Source organism: Trichosurus vulpecula, chromosome 8 (genome assembly GCF_011100635.1).
Source record: "Trichosurus vulpecula isolate mTriVul1 chromosome 8, mTriVul1.pri, whole genome shotgun sequence".
Lineage (NCBI taxonomy): Eukaryota > Metazoa > Chordata > Mammalia > Diprotodontia > Phalangeridae > Trichosurus > Trichosurus vulpecula.
The window spans coordinates 93581760-93607387 of NC_050580.1; the positions used below are offsets into that span (position 1 = coordinate 93581760).

Consider the following 25628-nt stretch of genomic DNA (forward strand, 5'->3'; position numbering starts at 1 on the left):
CAGAGGTGCATCAGTGTATTACAAATCAAATGTCAAAACCTTCAAATAAATCATTAAAAATAGAACTTTTTCCTTTGCTACTTTTAGAATTTGACATTAGTGGAGCATCACAGTAAAGAAGAGCTTTGTACTGACCACCAGCTATACAATCTATCGTGAAATCAGATTTTAAGCATTTGTTCAGCAGCTGCAAGATGACACAGAAAATTTTCCGTAGCTGGTGGAAATCGTTTTTGTTTCAGTGCCTCAAAGCTGAGTTTTGGTTTCTCTCCATCATCAGAAACTTCTGCAAATGATGCCAGATTGGCCAAGATTTCTCTTGTTTTAAGTGAAACATCCTTTAACAGAGGAAAGAAATGTGTACGTTAGAACCGAAAAACCTTAGGCCCAAATTCTTTACCAAAGTTAATAACTGGGAGGCAACTTAGTGGATGTGTGCATGTGCTTGGGGTATGTGTGTGTGCACACACGTGCGCATCCATGTATGTGCTCTTCAGGTGTGTGTGTGTGTGCTCACCTGCGTGTGTGATTGGGATGTGTGTATGTGCATGCCCTTGTGTGTGCACTTGGGATGTGTGTGCTTGTGGTGTATGTGTGTGGGTGCTTGGGGGAGTGCACAGAAGTATGTGTGCTTAGGATTTGTATGTGGGTTCATGTGTGTACATGTATACATGCATGCCAAGAATGACCTACTGACCTGTGACTAGCACTGAATGGAATAAGCTGGGATACAAAGATAAATACAATGAAATGGTTCCTGCCCTCCAGGGAACTTACCCTCTCATGAGGGGATGTAAAACACATACACAATCTGTGGAGGTAGGTAATCTGAGGAGGATAATCTGGAGAGGTGTTGGTGCAAAGAATGCTAGAGTGGGGAGTCAGAAGAGACCTGGGCTCCCATGCAACCTACTAAGTGCAGGCCCTTAGTTAGGTAAGACATTCAACCTTTCCTCTTCTATGGAATGAAAACAAACAGTTCTACTTTGTTTCTTCTTCCTTATCTACTTTTTCTAATTGAATTATAAAGTAATCAGCCAATCAGAGGGAGGGGAGGTTGGGAGTAGGCAAGGAAGAAGAAAAGAATGCAGATAACTTATAGACTCACCAATGGTTGACTATTTAGGCATATCTTATGTAACATTACCCTGACCACTACTTTGTAATAATTTTACTAATATGTAACAACCCACTCCCACTATACTGGTATGAAACATCACTTTTAACACCCCGGGTCAATTGCCCAGCAAGCAAGTTGCCTATGGAATTGGTCCTCTTTAATGGTGGTGTGCTTAATGTCATATTTACAAAGTACTAACTAATAATATAAAGAGAGTAGATAATTCTATTTCAAGATGCTTTACTTCAAGTAGTAGGGTCTGATTGCAATCTTCCCTCAAAAAATTCCCCTTTTCTGAACTTTCTTTTCTTTTATTCTCAGCTTAAGAAATAAAACAAGCATTTCCATAACAAAGTGGAATGGAAAAAAAGATTGCACCTGAAGCTGCATATCTATTATGTACAACTTGCTATTCCTTTTAAATGTACAACAAAGTTACCATGTAACTTTCTTTTCTTTTTTTCTTCCTCCTCCCCTAGTCCCCCCACCCCAGGTGGCTACCATTAGGTACAAATACATGTGTATATGTTCGTGAGTGTGTATATAGATATACATACATCAACATGTGTATATATACATACATATATATATATAATGTATATATACAGAGAGGACATTTGCAGTTAATTTGGGTATTAATAATAGAATGATTTAGTCACTCAAAGTTGTTCTCAAAACAATGTTGCTTACTACTACTAGGTCTGTATCCCAAAGAGGTCATAAAAATGGGAAAAGGACCCACATGTACAAAAATATTTATACCAGCTCTTTTTGTGGTGGCAAAGAACTGGAAATTGAGAGGATGCTCATCAATTGGGGATGGAATACTACCGTTCCATAAGAAATGAGGAGTAGGCAGATTTCAGAAAAACCTGGAAAGATTTACATGAACTGATGCTTAGTGAAGTGAACAGAACCAGGAGAACATTATACACAACAGCAACATTGTGTGAGGATTAACTATGATAGACTTGGCTCTTCTCAGCAATACAATGATCCAAGACAATTCCAAAAACCTCATGATGGAAAATGCTACCCACATCCAAAGAAAGAACTATGGAGTCTGAAGGTAGATCAAAGCATACTATTTTCACTTTTTTTTTGTTCTTTGTTTTTTCTTTCTCATGGTTTTGCCCTTTTGTTCTGATTCATCTTTCACAATATGACTAATGTGGAAATATGTTTACCATGATTGTACATGTATAACCTATATCAGATTGCTTGCTGTCTTGAGGTGGGGGAAGAGGAAAGAGGGAGAAAAATTTGGAACTCAAAATTTTACAGAAAAAAATGTTTAAAACCATCTTTACTTACAATTGGGAAAAAAAATAAAATACTATTACAGGAAAAAAACTCAATACTGCTGTTACTGTATACACTGTTCTCTTGGTTCTGCTCATTTCCTCTTCATTGTTTCGTGCAAGTCTTTCCATGCTTTTCTAAGATCACCCAGTTCATCATTTCTTACAGCACAGTAGGCTTCTATCACAAACATAGACCACAACTTGTTCAGCCATTCCCCAACTGACAGGCATCCTGGCAATGTCCAGTTCTGACCTTCCTCATTACTGTGGAGGGTACCACTATCCTCCTCCTGGTGCCCCAAAGCCAAACTTAAATCTCACCCCCCAATCACCACATGGAGCCAACCTTACTGAATCAATAAGCCGAGTCTCATTGCTTCTGCCATCCCAGCATATCTCTTCCACGCGTCCCCTTCCCTATCACAGAGCTGCTGCCCTGGTACATGTTTCCACTGCTTCACACCTGGTCTCCCTCTCTTGGGTGTCTCCCCATTCTCACCCATCCTCACCACAGCTGTCCAAGTGTTCTTCCTGATGCACAATGCTGACATGGTCACTACTCCCCTCACTGAGCTTGTTCTTGTTATCTGCGTGCTCTACAAACCAGGCATGAGGGCCTTCTTGCTGTTCCTTGAACACAACACTCCACCTCCCAGCCCCATGTCTGTCCTTCATGCCTGGGATGCTCTCTATCTCTATCTCCTGGCTTCCTTCCAGATTCAGTTCAAATCCCAGCTTTTGCAAGAAGCCTTTCGTAGGCTCCTCTCCCTCACCTTGGCTACAGCCTTCTCTCTGAGATTGTCTTCCACTTCCACTATCTAGCTTATGTGTACAATGGTTGTATGTTGCTTCCCCCATTAAAAAGTGAGCTCCCTGAAGACAGGGACCCTGTATTTGTATCTTCAATACTCAGCACATAGCAAGCATTTATAACAAATGTTGGTTGACTATCTTCTCTATCCTACTCTCCACAATGGCTGTTCCAAACCTTTCATCTCTCCTCAAACAGCATCCCTTCCCCCAACCCTCTCACCTGAGGCCCTTGCCTCAATCTTTGCTGGGAAAAAAAAAATGAGGCTATCAAGAACTACTTTTTCTCCTCTTCTCACCTGTCCAATCCTTCACCTAACCACCGACATCATTCCTTACTATTCCATCCTTTATTCCAGGCTACACGATCTCCTCCATCCTCAAAGATCCTCATCGGATCCCCCCATCCCTAGAATCCTCCTATATCAGCATCCACACCTCCTGCCTTCTTAGCTGAGCGATCTACCTGCAGCACCTCCATTCCTCTCCTACACCCCCTCCACAGCTTCCAAACTCACCATGCCTCTGAAATGACTCCTTCCAAATAATCAATGACCTTTATACAAAGCTGATGGCCTTTTCTCAATCATTATCCTCCTTTGCACAATGGAGTATTTGACATTGTTACCCACTCTCTCTTCTTTGATATTCTCAGTACTCTCTCCGAATTCTCTTCCCACCTTTCTCACCATCCCTTCTCCTTCTCCTCTGCTTCTGCACTGCCTACCCCATCAGAAGCACTTAGAAAATGTTTGTGCACTGACTGATTTGGAGAATCAAAGAATTACCTTAATCACTTGGCTGTCTGACTTTTCTGGGTCTTCTGCAGACTGAACAATTAGTTGCCCGATTTCTTTGTGTAGTTTCCCCATTGTCATGGCTTCTGTGATATACCAAGAATATTAATGTCAGGTAGAGATTTGGAAATTTGTGAATAACATTCCTTAACTACTAGCTATGTTTGCTGACATACGGGAAATAATCATCCCTTATGTCTACGAACATAATAAGTAGTTAAGGAAACTTTCAGAATACAAATAACAACCACAAAGACTTTTGCTGTCACGGAAAAATAATACCATGCTAGGAAAGTAATGCATGTACTCCATGTTAAAACTAAGGGAAAACAAAATTCAAATTAGCTGCTCTTCTAAAATGTGCTTGCTGCAAATCCTAGGATTAATGAACAAAATTACAAAACACTTTTCATACAAATAAAAGCAGATTTAAACAACTGGAGAAATGTTAATTGCTCATGAGTAGGCTAAGCCAATATACTAAATATGATAATTCTAAGTTAATTTACTTATTCAGTGTCATAACAATCAAACTACCAAAGAATTATTTTATAGATCCAGAAAAAAAATTTTTTAAATCACCTGGAAGAACAAAAGGTCAAGAATATCAAGGGAATTGATGAAAAAAATGTGAAGGAAGCCAACCTAGCAATACCAAGATTTTAAACTATATTAGAAAATTGTAATCATGAAAACAATTGAGTATTAGCTAAGAAATAGTGGTGGATCAGTGGAATAGATTAGGTACACAACACACAGTAGGAAATGACCAGAGTAATCTAGTGTTTGATAAAACCAAAGATCTAAGTTCGGAGCTCACAATTTGACAAAAAGTTACTTGGAAAACTGGAAAGTAGCTTGGCAGAAACTGGGCAAAGACCATTGTCTCACATTGTATACCAAGATAAAGTCAAAATAGATAAATGATTTAGACATAAAGGATGATATCATAAGTAAGTTAGAGAAGAATAGAAAAATTTACCTGTCAGATCTATGGATAAGGTAAGAGTTTATGATCAAACAAGAGATAGAGAGGATCACAGGAGGCAAACTGGATAATTTTAATTACATGAAATTAAAAAGGCTTTGCACAAACAAAACCTATGCAGCCAAAATTAGAAGGAAAGCAAGAAACTGGAAGAAAAAATTTATAGCAAGTCTTCATTTCTCAACTATGTGAGGAAGAAAGCCAAATTTATAAAAAACAGCCATTCCTGAATTGATATGGCATAGGATATAAAGAGGTAGTTTTCAGAAGAAATCAAAGCTATCAATAGTCAAATGAAAAAAATTCTCTAAATCACTACTAATTAGAGAAATGCAAGTTAAAACAATTTTGAGGTAATATTCAGCAGATTAGTTAACATGACAGAAAAAGAAAGAAAATGACAAATGTTGGAAGGGATGTGGAAAAATAGGTACACTGATGCACTGTTAATGGAGTTGTGAACTCGTCCAAACATTCTGGAGAATAATTTGGAACTGTGCCCAAGAGGCTATAAAATTGTGGATGTCTTTTGACTCTGCCACCATTAAGTCTGTATCGCAAAGAGATCCAAGAAAAATGAAAATGACCTATATGTACAAAATTATTTACAGCAGCTGTTTTTGAGGTGGCAAAGAATTGGAAATTGAGAGGATACCCATTAATTGGGGAATGGCTGAACAAATTGTGGTATATGATTGTGACGGAATACTGTCACACTATAAGAAATCATTAGCAGGATGGGAAGTCTTATATGAACTGATGCAAGGTGAAGTGAGCAGAACCAGGAGACCATTGTACACAGTAATAGCAAAACTGTAAGGAAGATAAACTATGAAAGACTTAGCTACCATGACCAAGACAATGATCCAAGACAATTCCAAAGGATCCATGATGAAAAATGCTATCCACCGCCAGAGAGAGAACTGATGAACTCTGAGAGCAGATCAAGGCATATTTTTTTTTACTTTGTGTGTTTTCTTTTGTGACATGGCTAATACATAAATATGTTTTGCATGACTTACCACGTGTAATCAAAGAAAAAAAATGTGTTTGCTCTCAGTAGAAAAGCCCCTTTTATTTCTTTTTCTTAAAATAAAACCAAGCTAAGGCTCTCGAATAACTACTACATGGAATCTTACTACTTTATAAGCACAATTTATGCTGTTAAAATTTGTCTTGCTTGGCAAGAGTATTATAGAAGACACATTTCTTCTCAGCCCTAGAGAGGTCACATAGTGCCATCGATGCACAAAAGCCCCCTAAAAACAGGAGGTAACAATCAACAGGAACCAGTTCAGTTATACACATTCTTGTCTTCTAACTAGGAAATAACAGTATTTCACTCCAAATACAGTTATAACAAAATACTGTTCTGTCGACTCCAATTGGGATAACATTCATAAAACCAGATAGTTGCAAGTAAATGGGACAATCCTGGGTGTTATAATTCAGCAACTCAAGTGGTTCCAAGTGTTTTTCTGACTTTCAATTAGCCATGATTTTTCAAGAAGAAACGACTTGAAAAGTTGTGATTTTCATGGTCAGAAGCTACCAGTGTAGGTGTACCAACTTCAACCAAAACCCACCAAACCAAAACCTTTATTTTCTTATACAGGTAACCAGAAAATTTGATGAGCCTGAATTTATAATTCATTCTAAGGGAAGTCTGTTTAATCTCAGGTTTCCTGCATTCACACTCATTGGGTACCACCTGCATCACCCTACTAACTAGGCTAAGCTACTGAAGAAGAAATATTCTGGCCGTGTAACCAGTCGTTATACTAAGAATACACAGAGCTTGTCTGCCAGCTGCCTCCCACCACATGTGCACTGTCAGCACCCTGTAATTCTGGGCCTTCCCATGTGAGGCAATGCTGGGCCTCCTTCACCCTGTCATCAAGTTGGGGAACTCAGTCAGGTGAGCTTAAGCCTGGGCCTCTGGCTACTTTGTGTTCCTTTACCTCATCATAGTTATTTCTTGAGGTGGCCACGTGCCTTGTGAGTGTAAATGGCCTGGTGATTTCTGGGTCATCAGTGGTTGTCAGTTGTGCTTTGGAAGAAATCCCTGGTGACTACCACAGCACTCCTAGAAAAGATGACCTCTAGCTGGATAGTGAGCCCCATCCTGGCCTGGCTTGCCAGAGGACACCTACTGTGATGGGCTGGTGCAGAGTCAGGGTGAAATCTGAAATGCCTAATCCAGGCATGGGGAACCTTCAGCCTCCAGGCCACATGTGGATAGTCCTGGCACGTGAATTGTGTTTTTTATGGTCTTAAGTTTCAACCTCCCAACAGAGTACGACAGCCGTTATTACCATCACTCATTTAAGATTCTGTCACTGCACACTGAGCATGACGATAATTATAAGTTCCCAAATTTTATTCTAAATCTTCCTGTTAACACAAGCTGATGAGAGCTCATTTTGTGTTTCTTTTCTGTGTAAGAATAAATTCCTGTTCTACATCATACACAGAGTACCTTTCTATTCCTCTCTCTGGGGAGGCACTAGACATGAGCCAAACAACAACAAACTTTAAATAAACTTTCCATGGGTGTATAAAGAGCCAAGCATTTTGATGAAGGATTTCTTAACCCCTCTCATTAGAGGTTGGGCTTCCACCAGGACTGGACCCTGTACAGAAAGAAGGAATCGATCCAGAGCTGAAAGACCTCCTTAGTAGAGAATGAGAGGACAAGACACACCAGCTTCTTGGGTCTAACAGCAGTTATTTGTTAGATAGACAATATATTATATGAAATCTCTCCAGCACCTACAAAGTGGGTCATACAGTTCCTGAAGTACTGTTTCTTGAAGAACCAACCTGAAAGATACAGTTGTTCTTGGCATGTGTCCTATGTTAACAAAGTTACAAAACAAAGAACTAACCTTTTGCAGGTTGAGAAACTGTAATCTCACTATCTTCCAGATTCACAAACACATCATAAAGATCAGGTCTGTTGCTCACCTCAGGGTCCACAAATCCAGCAATATAACCTGTGCAACAAAGAGCAAGGTTACTCAGAGACTGGAGAGGGGCAGGGAGAACAGTCCGATTATGAACAAGTCAAAAGGAACAATGTCTAAAACCTCTGCGACTACTACTGTACTGAACTGCTTTATTCATGAAGGAGATCATATTAGAAATGCCCCACCACACTTTCACAAATCATACCACTCAAACTGTCCCAACTTCAGGATTTAGTAGAGGACCAAGAGAGGAATTAAAGACGTTCCCTTAATTCACAGCTATTCAATTTGGAACTCTGCCCAAAGAGATGTTAAGACTGTGAGTCCCTTTTGACCCAGGAATAACTACCAGGTTTCTACCCCCAAAGACAGCAAAGAAAGAGGAAAAGGACCCACATGTACAAAAATATTTATAGGCGCTCTTTTTGTGGTAGCTGGGGTTTTGTTTTTCTTGCTCTCTCAGTAGGGGAGGGATAAGGGAAAGAAAGTAGAGCTTTGTGAAAGCAAAATAAAATGTAATTTAGAAAACAATTAAAAATAACGCACAGCTATTCATATCAGCAATTGTGACAGTGGAAAGAAAAAAAAAACGAAGTTTTTGTTTGTTTTGAAATTTCTCTTTGGGGGGGCAGCTGTTTTTTAAAAACCATATTCAAATGATTAGCTCTCTCAGAGCAGGTCTTTTCAACCAGCTAACCCAAACATTAGCAGGCTTTGGGATCTTGAAATCCAATTTTTTTTTCTTTAGTCACCTAGTATTATTTTATGTAGAGTGTCACCAGAAAACAGAGCAAGTGTGACACGGTGGGCAGAGGGCTAGCCCCAGAGTCAGAATGAGCTGGGTTCGGGTCATGCTTCTGACACACTGGCAGAATAAACTGCGGTAAGCCATAACCTCCCGATGCCCCAGTCCTCTCTCCAAGTCTAAAAACTGCAAAAAAGTTGTAGATTTGCATCAGGAGTGGGTATTTCCTAACCAAGAATTCCATATACTGATGAAATCACACATTGGGGGAGGGGGTAAAGCCAGCAGAACCACCGAATCATGTTGAAATGGCGGCTTCATAGGGCTGCTGTGAGAAAGGAGCTTTACAAACCTTAAAGTCCTATACAAATGCAGGTTGTTACATAGCACTGTGATAATTACCATTACATGGTAGGCAATGATGTAGTTATTAGTGGTCATACATGCCCGATAGCCTCATCTTAAAGATGAAGTTTAGTTCTTTTCCTGAATAAAAGAATATGACAGGGAATATAAAGACTCTTAAATAACCTAAGACTAATGTACACGGTATCTTTTCTTGTTTTTTTGAGGGGGGAAGGCAGGGCAATTGGGGTTAAGTGACCTGCCCAAGGTCACGCAGCTAGCAGTAAGTGTGTCAAGTGTCTGAGGCTGCATTTGAACTCAAGTCCTCCTGACTCCAGGGCCGGTACTCTACTCACTGTGCCACCTAGCTGCCCCCACAGTATCTTTTCGATTTGGCTAAAACAAAATAATAATAATGGCCAAAGGAACTAAATAGTCTCTGACAAAATTCTGCCCACATCAACAAGTGAAAATCTTTAACAAACTGAATTAAACAAGAAATAAAAGACTCTCTATGTTATAATCCCTTGGTTCCACTTTAAACATTTTTCTTATCACTGTAAACATCGCTGCTACCTGTGCAAATCTTCAGTGCTTCCAATTCATCAGCATTAAGGTGCACGTATGAATGAAGAATCGACCAGTCCTGTCGATGCCATACCAAGGCAGGCAGAGTCCTGCAGGAATCAGATCAAGAGTTTGGATAATAGAGTTAGCTGACCTAATTAAAAACCCTGATACCAAGCATAAAGGAGATCTGGAAGAGTCCTTAGGGACCATCTCATAAGCACACAGTTTTAGAGCAGAAAGAGCCCTTAGACATCATCTGGGCCAACTCCCGAGTTTAGAGACCTGGAAAGCAGTGTTTCTTCTGTCCTACAAATTAAAATATTTGTTTTTCAACATGCAATCTTTTATAGTCATAAAACCATAACATTTTAGGTCTTCCATTTGGTAATTTAAGTCAGTAAGAGTATGGTACTAATGAGGTCTCAGCCTTTCTGAGCCTCTGCTGCAGACTCAGGATGCTCCCTTACATACCATTCCCAACCCTCCCCCTGGTCCCCTGTGCTACTTTCAGTGAAAATGACTAGTGAGTGACAGGATCAATACAAACTCATCATCAATTAGAATTACACAGAAGAATAAGATCAAAGGGCGGTAGTGTCAACTTCAGATTTGAAGTCAATTTCATTTATAAAGGGGCTAAAGTTGGTATTTTAAAACAGCAGTGACATTTTTTTTAAATTGTGCTATAACTTTCCTTTTAAAAAAATACTGAAAAAAAATCTCCATCAGCCAGTAAGACTGACAACAGGCCTGGTACACTGACATACAACCCGGACGTGATCCACAGTTTTATGTCCCAAAATTATTTTGAAATTCATAGATTTTTTAAAAATATATATAGTATAAAAATACTCAACTGACTTGAAGGGACCAAATTTAACAAACATTAAGAAGGTCCTGGAAAAATACATAGCATAGCTCTAACACTCAAAGAACTTTAAGAAGGGGTAAGACCAAAAAAAAAAAGTATAATATAAAATTGGATGTGATATTGGTTAAAAAAAGAAATCCAGACAAAGAATTACAAGAAAATGGAGAGAGATGTTGCTTTGCTGAGGGTAGAAGGCAGAAACCCAGGAGAGCCTAACAGAATCTGTGGCCTCAAATTAATTACAATGTCTTGGGTCCGGGGAGAGACAGAGACTCTGTGAAAGACCTATATCCCTCCCCAACACAGTATCCTGTAATCAGTTTAAGGACACCAACTCTGCAAAGAGGCACTCATAGAATAGAAGGAACCTAGGGTAGCAACAGTGTAAATCAATTAATAAGCACTTATTAAGCAACTACCATGTGCCAGGCACTTTTTTGTGCATTAGGGATATGAAGGTAAATATGAGACAGCTCTTGCCCTGCAGGAGCATCAGTTATACTGGGGCAGGGGGAGAAATGGTATAAACACAGATCAATGGTGTGGAGGGAGCCATTAACCAGTGGTCGAATTTGGAAAGGCCCCGAGAAGGATCAAGGGGAAATTGTGGAGCTGGGAGAAACAATTACATTCTAGATACAGGGAAGAGCATGAATGAAGGCAGAGACCAATGAGTGCAGCATCTTGAAAAGAGCTCAAGTTTCCATGCCCTGGAGGTGAAGAGGGAGGACATTCCCAGCCCATGAAGACATTCTTAAAAGGAATGGAGACAGAAGTCTGAAGGTCATTTACAGGGAGCAGATGTGGCCTGGAAGTCAGGAAAACTGAACTCCAGTCTAGGTTCTATGACTAATGAGTCGTGTGGAATCAAGTACGTCACTTTACATCTCTGGGTGTGGTCAAATTCCCTCATTTTTAGATTAGAAAATGGAAGCATGGGGCAGCTAGATGGCACAGTGAGTAGAGCACCAGTCCTGGAGTTAGGAGGACCTGAGTTCAAATCTGACCTCAGACACTTAACACATTTACTACCTGTGTGAACTTGAGCAAGTCACTTAACCCCAATTGCCCTGCCTTTCCCCTTAAAAAAAAATGGAAGCACAGGGAAGGTAAGAAATTTACCCAAAGTTACACAGCAGGTTAGTAGCACAACTGTGTAGTATCACAAATAGTTCTGGCCATGTCACTCTTCAAAAACCTTCAGCAACTTTCTGTTATTTACGAGGTAAAGATTCCCAGGTCTGGCATTAAAGGCCATTCAGCCCAACGTCCCCTTCGTGGCTTGATTTCAGATGATTTGAAGTCATGTTCTTTATCACTAAGTAACTGGACTGCTCTTTGCCCCCATACACACCCTACCCTCTCATAGTCTCTGTTTTCATTTATGCTGTTCCTTGTATCTGGAATGTAATTGCTTCTCCCTTGATCCATCCTTTAAATACCAAAACATATGGCACCACTTCAGGGTAACCTTCCCAGATCTCCCCTCCCCCAATCTATAATAATCTTTCCCCTTGGACCTCACATAGCACTTTGTTTTAGAACTCTTTAATATGCCTGTTAGGGGAGTAGGTGGTGCAGCAGATAAGAGAGCTCAGCCTGGAGTCAGGAAGACTCATCTTCCTGAATTCAAATCCTGTCTCAGACCCTTACTAGCTGTGTGACCCTGGGCAAGTCACTTAGCCCTGTTTGGCTCAGTTCCTCATCTGTAAAAATGAGCTGGAGAAGAAAATGACAAACCACACCAGTATCTTTGTCTCAAAAACTCCAAATGTGGTCATGAAGAGTCAGACACGACTGACGACCTAACAATAACAAAAATATGCCTATCATGTAATACTGAGCTATCTGTTTTGGTGTTTTACCTTCCTGGTGCATTTTAAGCCTTATCAGGGCAAGAAATTTAAACTCTGCACACCACCCTCAGCCCAAGACCTAGCATAGTGCTCTTTGGCACAAAGCAGGTGATTAATAAATATTTGCTGAATAAATGATAAATAAACAATGCTAAATGAACAAAGTGAGACCAAAACTTAGCTCACCTGACTCCTTCTCTGCCTCTAATTAAAATCACATAAGATTTCAAACTCTCTGTTCAGTAAGATTTGTTGTAGGTAACTCAAGTTGAATTTTCATTTCTGTAGTAAAATCCTGGAGTAACATAACATATCTTGTTTACTATGGCAGGCCTTAAAAAAAAAAGTATGAAGGCAGAGCCAAGACGGCAGAGTAGCAGGAAGAATTACAGCAGAGATCCCCACCCCATAACACTTCCAAACCGATCTAGAAAATGCACCAGACTGAGTCTTGATCAGGAAATCCAAGGAAAAATAAAATCAGCAAGTCATTTGCAAGATCAGGTAGGCTACAGGGAGACAGAGAGGCATGGAGACACTGGAGATGGGGTCTAGTGAGGAACAGCCTCGAGTATTCCAGCACAGAGAAAGGCTGTGGACAAGGACAAAAAGCAGTCCCAAATCCAGCCAAATGGAGTCCAACCCCGTGTACAGTACAAGAACAGAAGACAACTAGGGTTCTGGTTCACCGATCCAGGACTGAGAAGAGCACCTAGGTCTAGGGGTGGCTATCCATGATATGGATGAGGTTGGGCTATATACTGGAGCACGAAGCAAGTACAGAAGCAAAGAGCAGTTATAAAAAATACTGCAAGCAGCCAGAAAGAAAGAATTCAAGTCTCAAGGAGAAAATCAGGATCACACAATATTTAGCAGCCACTACATAAACAAGTGAAAAACCTGGAATACAATATTACAGAAGTCAAAGGGTATATGCTTACAGCCAAAAATAAACTTAACCTAAGAAAAATAAGTATAATCCTACAGGGTGGGAAATGTACTTTTAATGAAATACAGGACTTCCAAGAATTCCTAATGAAAAGACAAGAGTTTCATAGAATTCTACTGCCATCCCTCTTTCTGACCCAAAAAGCAAAGCAAGGTCTCAGTTTCATCCGTCAGCCTAGCTTGAAGCCTGCCATAGAAAAACCAGGTCAGGAAACTCAGACCAAAGGGAAGCCCTGCAACTATGACTCTAAAACAGCAGAGCTTTCCAGCTGGCTGAAAGTGGCTAGTTCTACTGGTATATCAACAGAAGCAAGCCCACAGGTATGCTGCTAAGGCTCAAACCCAGGTCAGCAGCTTATAGAGTTCAGACCAGGAGGGTAGAATTTAGACTATGCCCTGAAGTGAAACATTTTGGAGCACTAAAAGCCTGCAAGTCCCCAGCCTAAGCTGTTCCTGAGATCTTTGAATAACACAATACTCAATAGTCCCACGAAAGCAGTAGCAGCCCAAACATTCATTTAGAAGTAGACAGAGCCCAACCCTAACATCAAGTCTGAAGTCAAGAAGTAGACCAGAAGAATGAACAAACAAAAAAAGAAGTCCACCATAAAGAGTTATGATGATGGTGAATACAGAAGAAAATGACTCCAAAAGGCTTATAAGCAAAGCCTCAAAGAAAAACAGTCTGGATACAAGTTCAACTAGAATTCCTAAAAGAGATAAAGCAAGAGTTTAAAAATATTTTTAGAGATGAATGAGGATGTTAGAAGGTAAAAAATGGAAAAGATCTGTAGAAGAAAGAATTGGAAAGGGAATCAACAGCTTGGCACAAGAGTTACAAAGATTTACCCAAGCAACATACTCCCTAAAAATCAGAATGGACCAAATAGCAGTTAACAATTCTATAAAACAAGAAATGTATTTTTTTAAAAAAAGTCAAAAGACTGAAAAAATTTAAGAAAATGTAAGGTTATCTCAGAGTAAAAACGCTTGACCTGGAAAACAAATAGAGGAGAAAAAAAATTAAGAATCATTGGACTACTTGAAAGCTATGACCCAAAAAAGAGCCTAGACATTGAATTTTGTAAAATCTTAAGAGAAAACTGCCCAGATCTCTTGGAACCAGAGGGAAAAATTGAAACAGAAAGAATCTGCCAGTCACCTTCTGAAAGAAATCCCAATATGAAAATGCCCAGGACCATTATAGCCCAAATACAAAGCTTCAGGGTCAACTGCAAGCAGCCAGAAAAAGAGAATTCAAGTCCCAAGGAGCAAGTCAGGATCACACAAGATTTAGCAGCCACTACGTAATGAGAAGCCTGGAATACAATATTACAGAAGCCAAAGGGTACAGTCTTACAGCCAAGAATAACTTAACCTAAGAAAAATAAGTATAATCCCACAGGGGGGGAAATGTACTTTTAAGTAAATACAGGACTTCCAAGAATTCCTGATGAAAAGACAAGAGTTTCATAGAATTCTACGGCCATTCCTCTTTCAATTATTTCCTGTTTATCCCATATATAGCTTATTTGTACATATTTGTTTGTTTCCTGTCTCTCCCACTAACTAGTGAGCTCCTTGAGGGCAGAGACTGCCTTTTGTCTCCTTTTGTATTCTTAGCACTAAGTACAGTGCTTGGCACATAGTAAGGGCTTAATAAATGACAGGCTGACTGAAAGTAAATACATGGGACTCAAGAAAAGCACAAAAAGGTAAATGTGAGTAAGCAATTATGAGGGACAAAACAAAGATAAACTGTTTACATAATAATGCAGGCAGATGATACTTGTGTCACCTCTGAACCCTGTAATTCTCAAGGGTCATAAAGAGGAGTTTAACTAGATGGAAGGCCTGGAAGTGGTTCTGTTATGTTTTGATAAAAGAATAGGAAGATAAAGAGAAAAAAGAGAAATGTACTGGAGTGGGGTGGGGGAAAAAAGGGAAAGGAAGGATAGGATAAGAAAAATTATCTTATATAATTGGGGTGCACAAATAGAAGTCTATACATAAAAGGAAGAAGACAGAGGGGATGAGTTGGTCTTGAACCTTACTTTCACCTAAACTGGTTAAAGGAAACATACATACAAACACATGCACATAGAAATAAATTTCAATGAACAGGGAAACAGAAGGGAAAGAAAAGGGAGAGGGGTTGGTAATAAGAGAAAGGGTATACCAAGAGAGGAATTAATCCTAAGAAAAACAAACTCTAAGGATGTATGAAAATATATATGACAATTCTTTTTGCAGTGGCAAACAACTGGAAATTGGGGGGGTGTCCATCGATCGGGGAATGGCTGAATGAGTTATAGCATATAAAGGTAACAGAATCATATTGCCCTCTAAGAAATGATAAAGGGGGTGGTTTCAGAGAAACTTGGGAACACTTTTATGAACTGGTCCAGAGTGAAGTGAATAGAAACAAGAAAATAATTTTTACAGTGACAACAACATTGTAATGACAACTTTGGAAGACTTAGGAACTTCTGATCAATGCAATGACTAACCACCACTCCAGAAGACTCATGATGAAATATGCTAAGCAAGTCTAGTAACTTAGAGTGACCTAGGGTAATGGAATGACAGTGCAAATTAAGGCATATCTTTTTTGACACGGCCAAAGTAAAAATCTGTTTTGCTTAACTATACATGTTTATAATAAGGGGATTTAGTTTTTTTTTCTCAAAAGTAGAAAAGGTGGATTTTGTTCATTGGAAAAAATTAATTTTAAAAATGATAAAAGATGTAATCTTGAACTTAAATGTTATAAAAGAACATTAAAATTAATTAAAATTTTAAAAAAAATTTAAGTACAATAATAACTTATTTTATGCTAGTCATTCAAAAATTCTTTCTTCTCAAAAGTCAGTGAATTTAGGGGATTTCTATTACTGTCACTTCCCTTTAAATAGAGAAGTATTAAAATACATCCCTTTTATGCAAAAAAAAATGGTTTTTTATATAACTGCATCTTCAAAAGGCCTAATAGAAGAAATAGCATTTCCCTCAGAAGGCTGTGAAGTAGGCAGTTTATGGATTACTATGATATCCATTTTATAGTCAAGGAAACTGAGGCACAGAGTAGTTAAATGACTTGATGGCATTCATATAGCTAGAGGGTGGCAAAACTTAGATTCAAGTGTTAATTTCTTGGCTCCAAATCTACTGTTCTTTCCACTAAATCACGCCTACTTCCCCTCTCTAAACCACGGTTTATTTGGCTATAAAATAAGAAGAATGTGTGAGAAATTATTATTTCTCCCTTGTATTTAATAACTATTGTATTAGGACCAAGGTTTTTCCCTTTTTCTACTTCCTCAACCAGAAACCAACCGGTGTGGGAAATCTTAGGCAGAGATTTACCCAGGCCAAGATCTAATCAGATAATAAAATAAATTCTAAGTTTGGGCTAAGGGGTGCATTACTGCTCATTGTGTTTGCTCAGACAAGTCTGGGGAAATGTGGATCCTTCCTTTTGTCAGACAGGTGATACAGAAATGGATAAGTCCCTTCGACCAAGATTTGGATGATCCAAGTCAAGTACCCCAAGACCCTTGCTGTAATATAGCCCACCCTCTCATTGTAATATTCATTTCCTCATTGATTGTCGACCAGTTGGAGTTGATTTCCACCCTGAGGAACATATGGTTGTGGTTGTGATTTGTCCTTCATTCTCAAAGAGGACCATGACATCAGGGAGATGATGACAGACATGACTTGCAATTGAATTTGATTTGATGAGGGAGGGTTGTGCAAAGTCACCAGCCTCACTTTCTCCTTCAGGGCCATCTGGGTACAGTGACCAGATATACATCAGGACGACTGGAGATGGCCCAGGATACAGTGGGAGACCTTGACCTTTTTAAGCTAAGGTCTTTCCACATTCTCACTTTTGAGTGAGGCAACACCCATTCAGTGAATAGGCTTGTTGAAGAAGTGAGTCAAGGGATGGCCCCTTTAATAATAATTAAAAAAAAAAAAATCAGGGGGAAGACCCTTAGGCTTGCTGGCCAAAAGAGAAACTGTTACTATTTACATTCACTCTGAGCCAAGAGGGCCCAAAAAGTGACCATTAAATGGTGCTTGGGTAAGGACCAACTGTTGTCCAATCAATGGGATCCAGAGTGAATTGGGTTTAAGGCATGGTCTTTGAGAAAGAAATCTAGCCAGTAAACCCTGACCCACTCAAACCCTGAAGAACACCTACTCTTCCAAGAACTTATAAAATGTGAGCCTACCACCATGAGGGGTCTTTGGTCTAAGACAGACAGCCAAATGACCATCCTTTTATTAAAATGATGGCATTATTAATAAAGTGATTAAATTACCTGGAAATTATGTCTTTTGAACCTTTTTAAACACCAAAAATGTAACACATGCTCCCTAACGTCCCCTCCAACTCTATGTCTAGGTAAAGATCTTTCAAACACTATTCTACACATTGCATTTACTCCAAACATTCATCAAAAACACAGTAAAAGGCCCCAAGCAATATTCTGGACTATACTGCTGTTAATCTGTTAAAAATGTTGAATAATGGTGGAAAGCAAGGACTTGCGTGAGCTCCCCACCACGTCCCTCCAAAAACCTATAAAAAATGGCTCTGAACAAATTCTAGAACTGCAGAACCCACAAAATAGCAGAGGGAAGCAGGGATCCAGCCCAGGACAGCCTGGATGGTCGCTGGATGAGGTCTATCGCACACAGAGTGGAGGGGAGCGGAGCTCAGCGTGGGAGGCAGCAGGACCAGCCAGACCAGGAGCCAGGCAGAACAGGCCCTAGCATCCTGAATCAGTGAGCTGTGGCAGTTACCAGACTTCTCAACCCACAAACACCAAAGACAACAAAGAAGGTTAGTGGGAAAAGCTGTGGGGGACAGAGTCTGCAGTTCAGCCACCGCCCCGGGGGCAGCAGGGGAGGTGCAGCTACAGAACTACAGCTGCAGTTACTTCCGGCCCCAGGCCCACGTGGTGGGAGGAATTAAGTGGCGGATCAGAGCAGGAGTGAAGAGCCTGCTGAAGATTTGCATCAGGTCCTGGTTGGTGGTTCTTGAGGAAGGAGGAGTGCTGGGGTGGCAGAGCTGGCTATATAGAAATAGCTCTGAAATCAACGGCACATCCCCTCAAACTTGGAACAAAGTACTCTTTGCTCTACAAGCAGCATACCTGGATGAAAAACTCAAGGGTCAAGTAAGTTGGCTGGGAACATGGCCAGGCAGCGAAAACACACCCAGATTCAGTCTCAGACTCTGGAATCTTTCTTTGGTGACAAAGAAGACCAAAACATACAACCATAAGAAGTCAACAAAGTGCAAGAGCCTACACCAAAAGCCTCCAAGAAAAACATGAACTGGTCTCAGGCCATGGAAGAGCTCAAAAAAGGATTTGGAAAAGCAAGTTAGAGAAGTAGAGGAAAAATTGGGACGAGAAATGAGAATGATGCAAGAAAACCATGAAAAACAAGTCAATGACTTGCTAAAGGAGACCCAAAAAATACTGAAAAAAATATTGAAGAAAACAACACTTTAAAAAATAGACTAACTCCAATGGCAAAAGAGCTCCAAAAAGCCAGTGAGGAGAAGAATGCCTTGAAAGGCAGAATTAGCCAAATGGAAAAGAAGGTCCAAAAGACCACTGAAGAAAATACTACCTTAAAAATTAGATTGGAGCAAGTGGAAGCTACTGACTTGATGAGAAATCAAGATATTATAAAACAGAACCAAAGGAATGAAAAAATGGAAGACAACGTCAAATATCTCATTGGAAAAACCACTGACCTAGAAAACAGATCCAGAAGAGATAATTTAAAAATTACTGGACTACCTGAAAGCCATGATCAAAAAAAGAGCCTAGATATCATCTTTCAAGAAATTATCAAGGAGAACTGCCCTGATATTCTAGAGCCACAGGGCAAAATAGAAATTGAAAGAATCCAATGATTGCCTCCTCAAATAGATCCCAAAAAGAAAACTCCTAGGAACATTGTCGCCAAATTCCAGAGCTCCCAGGTCAAGGAGAAAATACTGCAAGCAGCCAGAAAGAAACAATTTGAATATTGTGGAAAAACAATCAGGATAACACAGGATCTGGCAGCTTCCACATTAAGGGACTGAAGGGCTTGGAATATGATATTCCGGAGGTCAATGGAGCTAGGATTAAAACCAAGAATCACCTACCCAGCAAAACTGAGTATCAGGATCCAAGGCAAAATATGGACTTTCAATAAAATAGAGGACTTTCAAGCTTTCTCAGTGAAAAGACCAGAGCTGAATAGAAAATTTGACTTTCAAACACAACAATCAAGAGAAGCATGAAAAGGTAAACAAGAAAGCGAAATCATAAGGGACTTACTAAAGTTGAACTGTTTTGTTTACACTCCTACATAGAAAGATGATGTGTGTGATTCATGAGACCTCAATATCATAGTAGCTGAAAGGAATATGCATATATATATATATATATATATATATATATATATATATATATATACACACATATATATGTGTGTGTGTGTGTGTGTGTGTGTGTGTGTGTATACCTATATATACATATGTGTGTGTCTATGTATGTATATGTGTAGGTATATACATATATATGTATATATATATATATATACATATATATATATACACACACAAAGGGCACAGGGTGAGTTGAATATGAAGGGATGATATCTAAAAAAATAAAATCAATTTAAGGGATAAGAGAGGAATATATTGAAAGAGGGAGAAAGGGAGAGATAGAATGGGGTAAATTATCTCACATAAAAGTGGCAAGAAAAAGTGGTTCTGTAGGAAGGGAAGAGGGGGCATGTGAGGGGGAATGAGTAAATCTTGCTCTCATTGGATTTGACCTGAGGAGGGAATACCATACACACTCAATTGGGTATCTTATCCCACAGGGAAGAAGGAGGAAAAAGATAAAAATGGGGGGATGATAGAAGGGAGGGCAGACGGGGGGAGGAGGTAATCAAAAACAAACACTTTCAAAAAGGGACAGGGTCAAGGGAGAAAATTCAATAAAGGGTGATAGGATAGGAAGGAGCAAAACATAGTTAATCTTTCACAACATGAGTATTGTGGAAGGGTTTTACATAATGACACGCATGTGGCCTATGTTGAATTGCTTGCCTTCTTAGGGAGGGTGGGTGGGGAGGGAAGAGAGGAGAGAATTTGGAACTCAAAGTTTTAAAAACAGACGTTCAAAAACAACAATAACAAAAAAAAGTTTTTGCATGCAACTAGGAAATAAGATACACAGGCAATGGGGCATAGAAAATTGTCTTGCCCTACAAGAGAAGAAGGGAAAGGGGGATGGGAGGGGAGTGGGGTGACAGATGGGAGGGCTGACTGGGGAACAGGGCAACCAGAATATATACCATCTTGGAGTGGGGGGAAGGTAGAAATGGGGAAAAAATTTGTAATTCAAACTTTTGTGAAAATCAATGCTGAAAACTAAATATATTAAATAAATTTTAACAATAATTTAACAAAAATTTAATTTATTTAACAATAAAAAATAATAAAAAATGTTGAATAATGGGTGCAATACCTTGTAAACTTCTGGACAGCTTCTATTCTAGGGTGGTAGACCACAATTCTCTTCTTTAGCATCAGAGCAGTATATAAGATGACAGTTTCCATTCCAAACTGAGACACTACATCTTTAAAAAAAATTTTTAGATTTATTATATTAAAATAAGATAAGGAAATAAAATTTTTTTCTAGGAAAAAACCATCCTTGTTATAAAAAATACACTTAAAGATATTCTATTTTTTAATACAAGGAGCAATTATTAAGCAAATTTTGCAATTATACAAATATCTAAACATTCATACACACATCTGTAACAGATAAACATAAAGATACGTCCAACTTATGACTCCACACTATAGAAGCAGCCTGAGGAGGCAAACACATATATGTTATGATTTGAAAGGGTGTCATGACAGGGTCTCCTGTGCAAAAATACCATCTCCACCGGCTGTCACACCACTACCAAATCTTCATTGCTTTCAGTCTTGAAAAGCTGTTAGGTCCTTAAGAGTTCTTTCTAAAACACTAACACCTCTGAAAGATGGCCCACCTTAGACATATAGCATTAACATTTTGGCAGGGAACAGCAGAGATGGAACAGGATATTACAATAATATGGGGTCAGAGAGGCAAGGTAAGACAAAAGGTGTCTAGGAGAGGTGAGAGAGCAACAACAATCTTCATCAACTTCAAAGTTTTGCTTAAAACCGATTCTGTGGGAATATTTTAGCCACCAAAGACTTCCATAGTCAAAAGAGTGCTGGAATCTGGGGGAAGGAGTGATATGAGTTCAAATCCCACTTCTCACTTCTTGGTCCCCTGATTTCCTGAAGTTTTAAATCCCATCATTTACTGGCTCTCTATGGTTCTCAAGTTCTACAGCATGGAGAGCAAGGACAGGGAATTAGGTTAGAGTTGGGGCAGGAGGAGATCAGAGAGGCCCTAGGCAGGATTCAGAGCCACAGGGATGAAAGAGACAATGGAATCCTAGGTAATAATGAGTTTGGGGTGTCTGAGGAGACCCTGGATAGGATGATGGGGAGATTAAAAATTTTTTTAAATAAAAGAAACAAGGATTCTGGGCTATGAGCCACTAGGAGCCAAAAGCTGTGAAATTCATGAATTGGTGAAGGTATATTCGGGTAATAAAAGAGCCACAATAAGCAGACAAAATTTTCCATTTTGCTTACCTTTGATGGAACCTGCAAGGTATGCCTTTCGGGCATCAAAATCTTTGCTAAGGAAAGAGCCATTTTCTTCACTCTGACATATCCCCTTTGTAAGAACTGCAATATAACTTTCCATCATTTTAACTGGACTCCCATGTTTTAAGTACATTCTGCAAGGAAAAAGAAAGAATAACTGTCCTTTTATCAAGAATAAACCATGCAAAGAACAAATCAGTATCTGTCCTGGGTACCATCCCATAGCTTATTAAAGACTTTAATACCTGTTTTAATTGAATTTTATCCTCACATATGAGGTGGTTTAAGTTTAGGCAGAGGAATGAATGAGAACTCTCTAAGGTTCCTGAAAGCCCTACAAAACAACGTTAATTCCATGGCCTGAGACCCCTCCCTTCCACCTTCTTTTATGTCTTACATTCATAAGTCTGTGCGCCTATAAACAATAACCACTTGCCCCACCATCTCTGGGCTACCTTCAGGGCCTAGCTTAAACCTTCTCCTATCTCTTAACCAGAAGAGACAAGGAGACAGAGGTCTGGTCTTAGAGTCAGGAAGACCTGAGTTTGAATGGGGGTATGATGAAAGGAGTGCTGGAATCTGGGGTAAGGAGTGATACGAGCTCAAATCCCACTTCTCACATGTATTAGCTATGCAACCAAGGGCAAATCAGCTTCCTTCTCTGATCTTCAATTTCCCTGTAAAATGGGTATAATATTGCCTGTAGTGAGGATTCAATAAGGGAAGGTATGAAAAGTGCTTGGTTAACAAAATGCTATATTAACATCAGCTATTATAATTTCAGTCCTAGGTAATGGAAACCTGTTCTTCAGTGTTAGTTCACTTTCTTGTAAATATGGGATAATGAACATAACTGAATCTTTCTTAAATGATTGAGAATTATGCGATTCCTTGGGGCCGTCATTACGAAGACCTGTGTTTGCACAATGCTGCAGCTCTAGAAAATGCAGGAGATTGGGGTGAATGTACCAACTCCAGGAGATAGCCCAGAACTTGATTTTTTTGTTAAGATCCTGCTATGAGATGATTCTCTTATTTGCCTCTTTCTCTTAAAAGGGGGGGCGGGGTGGAACCTGAATCAGATTCTCTCTACTATCCCTTCCAGCTCTACCTTAGGGGAATTCCATCATATTCTAGATCACTGATAGCCTCCTAAAAATAGGACAAAACAGGATTATTGAAGGATAGACATGGAGGATGACCTGAAACTGGCTTCTTCACTACTGAGGTTAGCTGTGTTTTGAAGAGTAATTTCCTACAATCAGTACATATTTGTAGATTAGCATTAAATAAAAGTTTCATACAGACCTGCACAATATCCTAGTAAAGGCAGCATACTTCTCGGGATTAAAATCTTTGGCAGTCAGAACAATAGAAAAATGAGTCACCTGTCCAAATGAAAAAGAGAAATATACTTTTTAAAAGACCCTTCAATGGAAGGAATGTTTATATTATAATAAAACAAAGAGACAATAAGGCATATAAAGAGACAAAAACTGTAAACATTCTACTGAACGTTTCTTAGATTTAACATTCAAAAATTTCACTCTTTAAGAAAAATCATGAAAAAGTCTCACTTGGATACAACAGGTATACAGAGTCAGATCTAACTTCAACCACTCTCAACAAAACAGACTTCATAAAGTCAAGCAAAACCAAGATTTCATTATGATGTTCACTAATATGACTTTTTTTTTTTACTAAAACCATGAAACATCAAGCAAAATTCCCAGATGTGCTAAATGAAGCCTATATCCTTGCTGTACTTTAAATAAAGATAATCAAATGATTGCACTGTACCATCAAGCACACTTTAATAAGTTTCATGAACATGCGTACTACAATAACCACCGAGACCCGCTAAACTTTCTGCAAAGCTATAGTTCATCCATGATATGAAGTACAAATAAAACCCAATTTTCAATTCAAAGTAAAGCATTCTGCACTCTAAGGAGACCAAAGAAAGAAGAAAATATATATGCAAATATATCTATAAACAGTTCTTTTTGTGGTGAGAAAGAACTGGAAACTAAGGACATACCCAGAAACCAGGGAATGACTGAATAAATTATGGTATGTGACTGTAATGGTACATTTACTATTATGCCATAAAACATGATGCAGGGCAAAGTGAGGAGAGCTCTAACTTACACAACATTATCAAGAAAAATGATTTTGAAAAGACTCTGACGAATTCATCGATCGATCAACCACAATTCCAGGGGACAGATGACTAAGCATACCGTTCAACTCTTAACAGACAGATAATGGACTCAAGATAGATAAGATGTGCGTTTTGTGGATCCAGTCAATGTGGGCATTTCTTTTGGTTGATTACACGTATTTGTTTACAAACGTTTTGTTCTTATTTTTTTTCCAGTAGGCAAGAAAGAAAGGCAGCTAAGTGACACCAGGCCTAAGACTCAACTCCCAGAGTTCAAATCTGGCCTCAGACATTTCCTATCTGTGTGACCCTGGGCAAATCACTTAACCCTATCTGCCTCAGTTTCCTCATCTGTAAAATGAGCTGGGCAAGGCAATGGCAAATCACTCTAGTATCTTTGCCACAAAAAACCCAAATGGGGTCCCAAAGAGTCAGACATGACTGAACAGCAAAAGCAGGCCAGAAAGAGAGGTGGGAAGGAAAAAAAAATGTTTGATAAGCTGAAAAAAATTAAACATTTTTTAAAAATACATTTCCCAGTGAATATCTCTGCCAGTTTCCATACTGATTTTCTCACTTTTATAACAGATGCTTTCAAAAAGTCTAATTGGATATGTATGTAGCCCCTGGATATGTGTATCTATAGTATAATCCTAGATGATGTATGTTTAAATTAACTTTTTATTAAATTGCCTGTACATGTGTATCTATTTTTGACATCATGCATGGTCCTTTTAGATAACATAAGGTCTGATTTGTAGACATGTCTATAGACTAACTTGTACATGTGGTTGTCTCCTTAATAAACAGCCTGACCATTCAAAAAAAATTTTCTGAAAAATCCAAGAGAAATATAACATATCAGCTTCTGAACTATCAGAATAATCTTCAAACCTTGGGTTTTGAATCTGGAGTCTGTGAACTTTTTAAAAATATATTTTAGATAGCTAACTGTCAATATAATTGATTTTCTGGGTGATCCTATGTATTTTATTTTATATATTTAAAAACATTATGCTGAAAAAGGCTCCAAAGGCTTCCATGGATTGCCAAAGGAATACAGATTTAAAAAAAAAAAAGATTTAAGAACTCCTATGCTAAACCTTGCTATTTTCTAATTTAACAAACATAAATTACCCATATCTTTTAACTTGGCAGATTTTACTGCAACTTGAAAGCTTGAATGAATGAAATATTTAATATAAACTTATTTGAGACAGTATCATTGCTTCCTTTGAAAGGGCTTTGAGAGATCTCAATCTATGGTTTTTATAGTGAAAGTCCTTCATTTAAAAACAAAAACACACAAAAATCCATAATCTATAGCAACTGGGTATAGGAAGGAGACAGGGTATTGGAAGGTAATTTGTACCTTTAGAGACAGCCTATCACTGTAGC

General features: G+C 38.9%; 1 protein-coding gene across 2 annotated transcripts in view; it reads right to left on the bottom strand.

The window, feature by feature from the left end:
• The window catches only part of DENND10 (DENN domain containing 10), a 29201-nt gene continuing 3573 nt past the window's right edge, over positions 1-25628 (bottom strand). For both annotated transcript variants that reach the window (XM_036736404.1, XM_036736405.1), the window contains exons 3-9: positions 23375-23454; positions 22052-22200; positions 20877-20988; positions 9655-9755; positions 7908-8015; positions 4023-4117; positions 1-338 (exon numbers count right to left, since the gene is read on the bottom strand). In XM_036736404.1, the coding sequence (XP_036592299.1) occupies positions 162-338; positions 4023-4117; positions 7908-8015; positions 9655-9755; positions 20877-20988; positions 22052-22200; positions 23375-23454 (822 nt within the window). In that variant the 3' untranslated portion in view covers positions 1-161. The remainder of the gene's footprint in view (positions 339-4022; positions 4118-7907; positions 8016-9654; positions 9756-20876; positions 20989-22051; positions 22201-23374; positions 23455-25628) is intronic.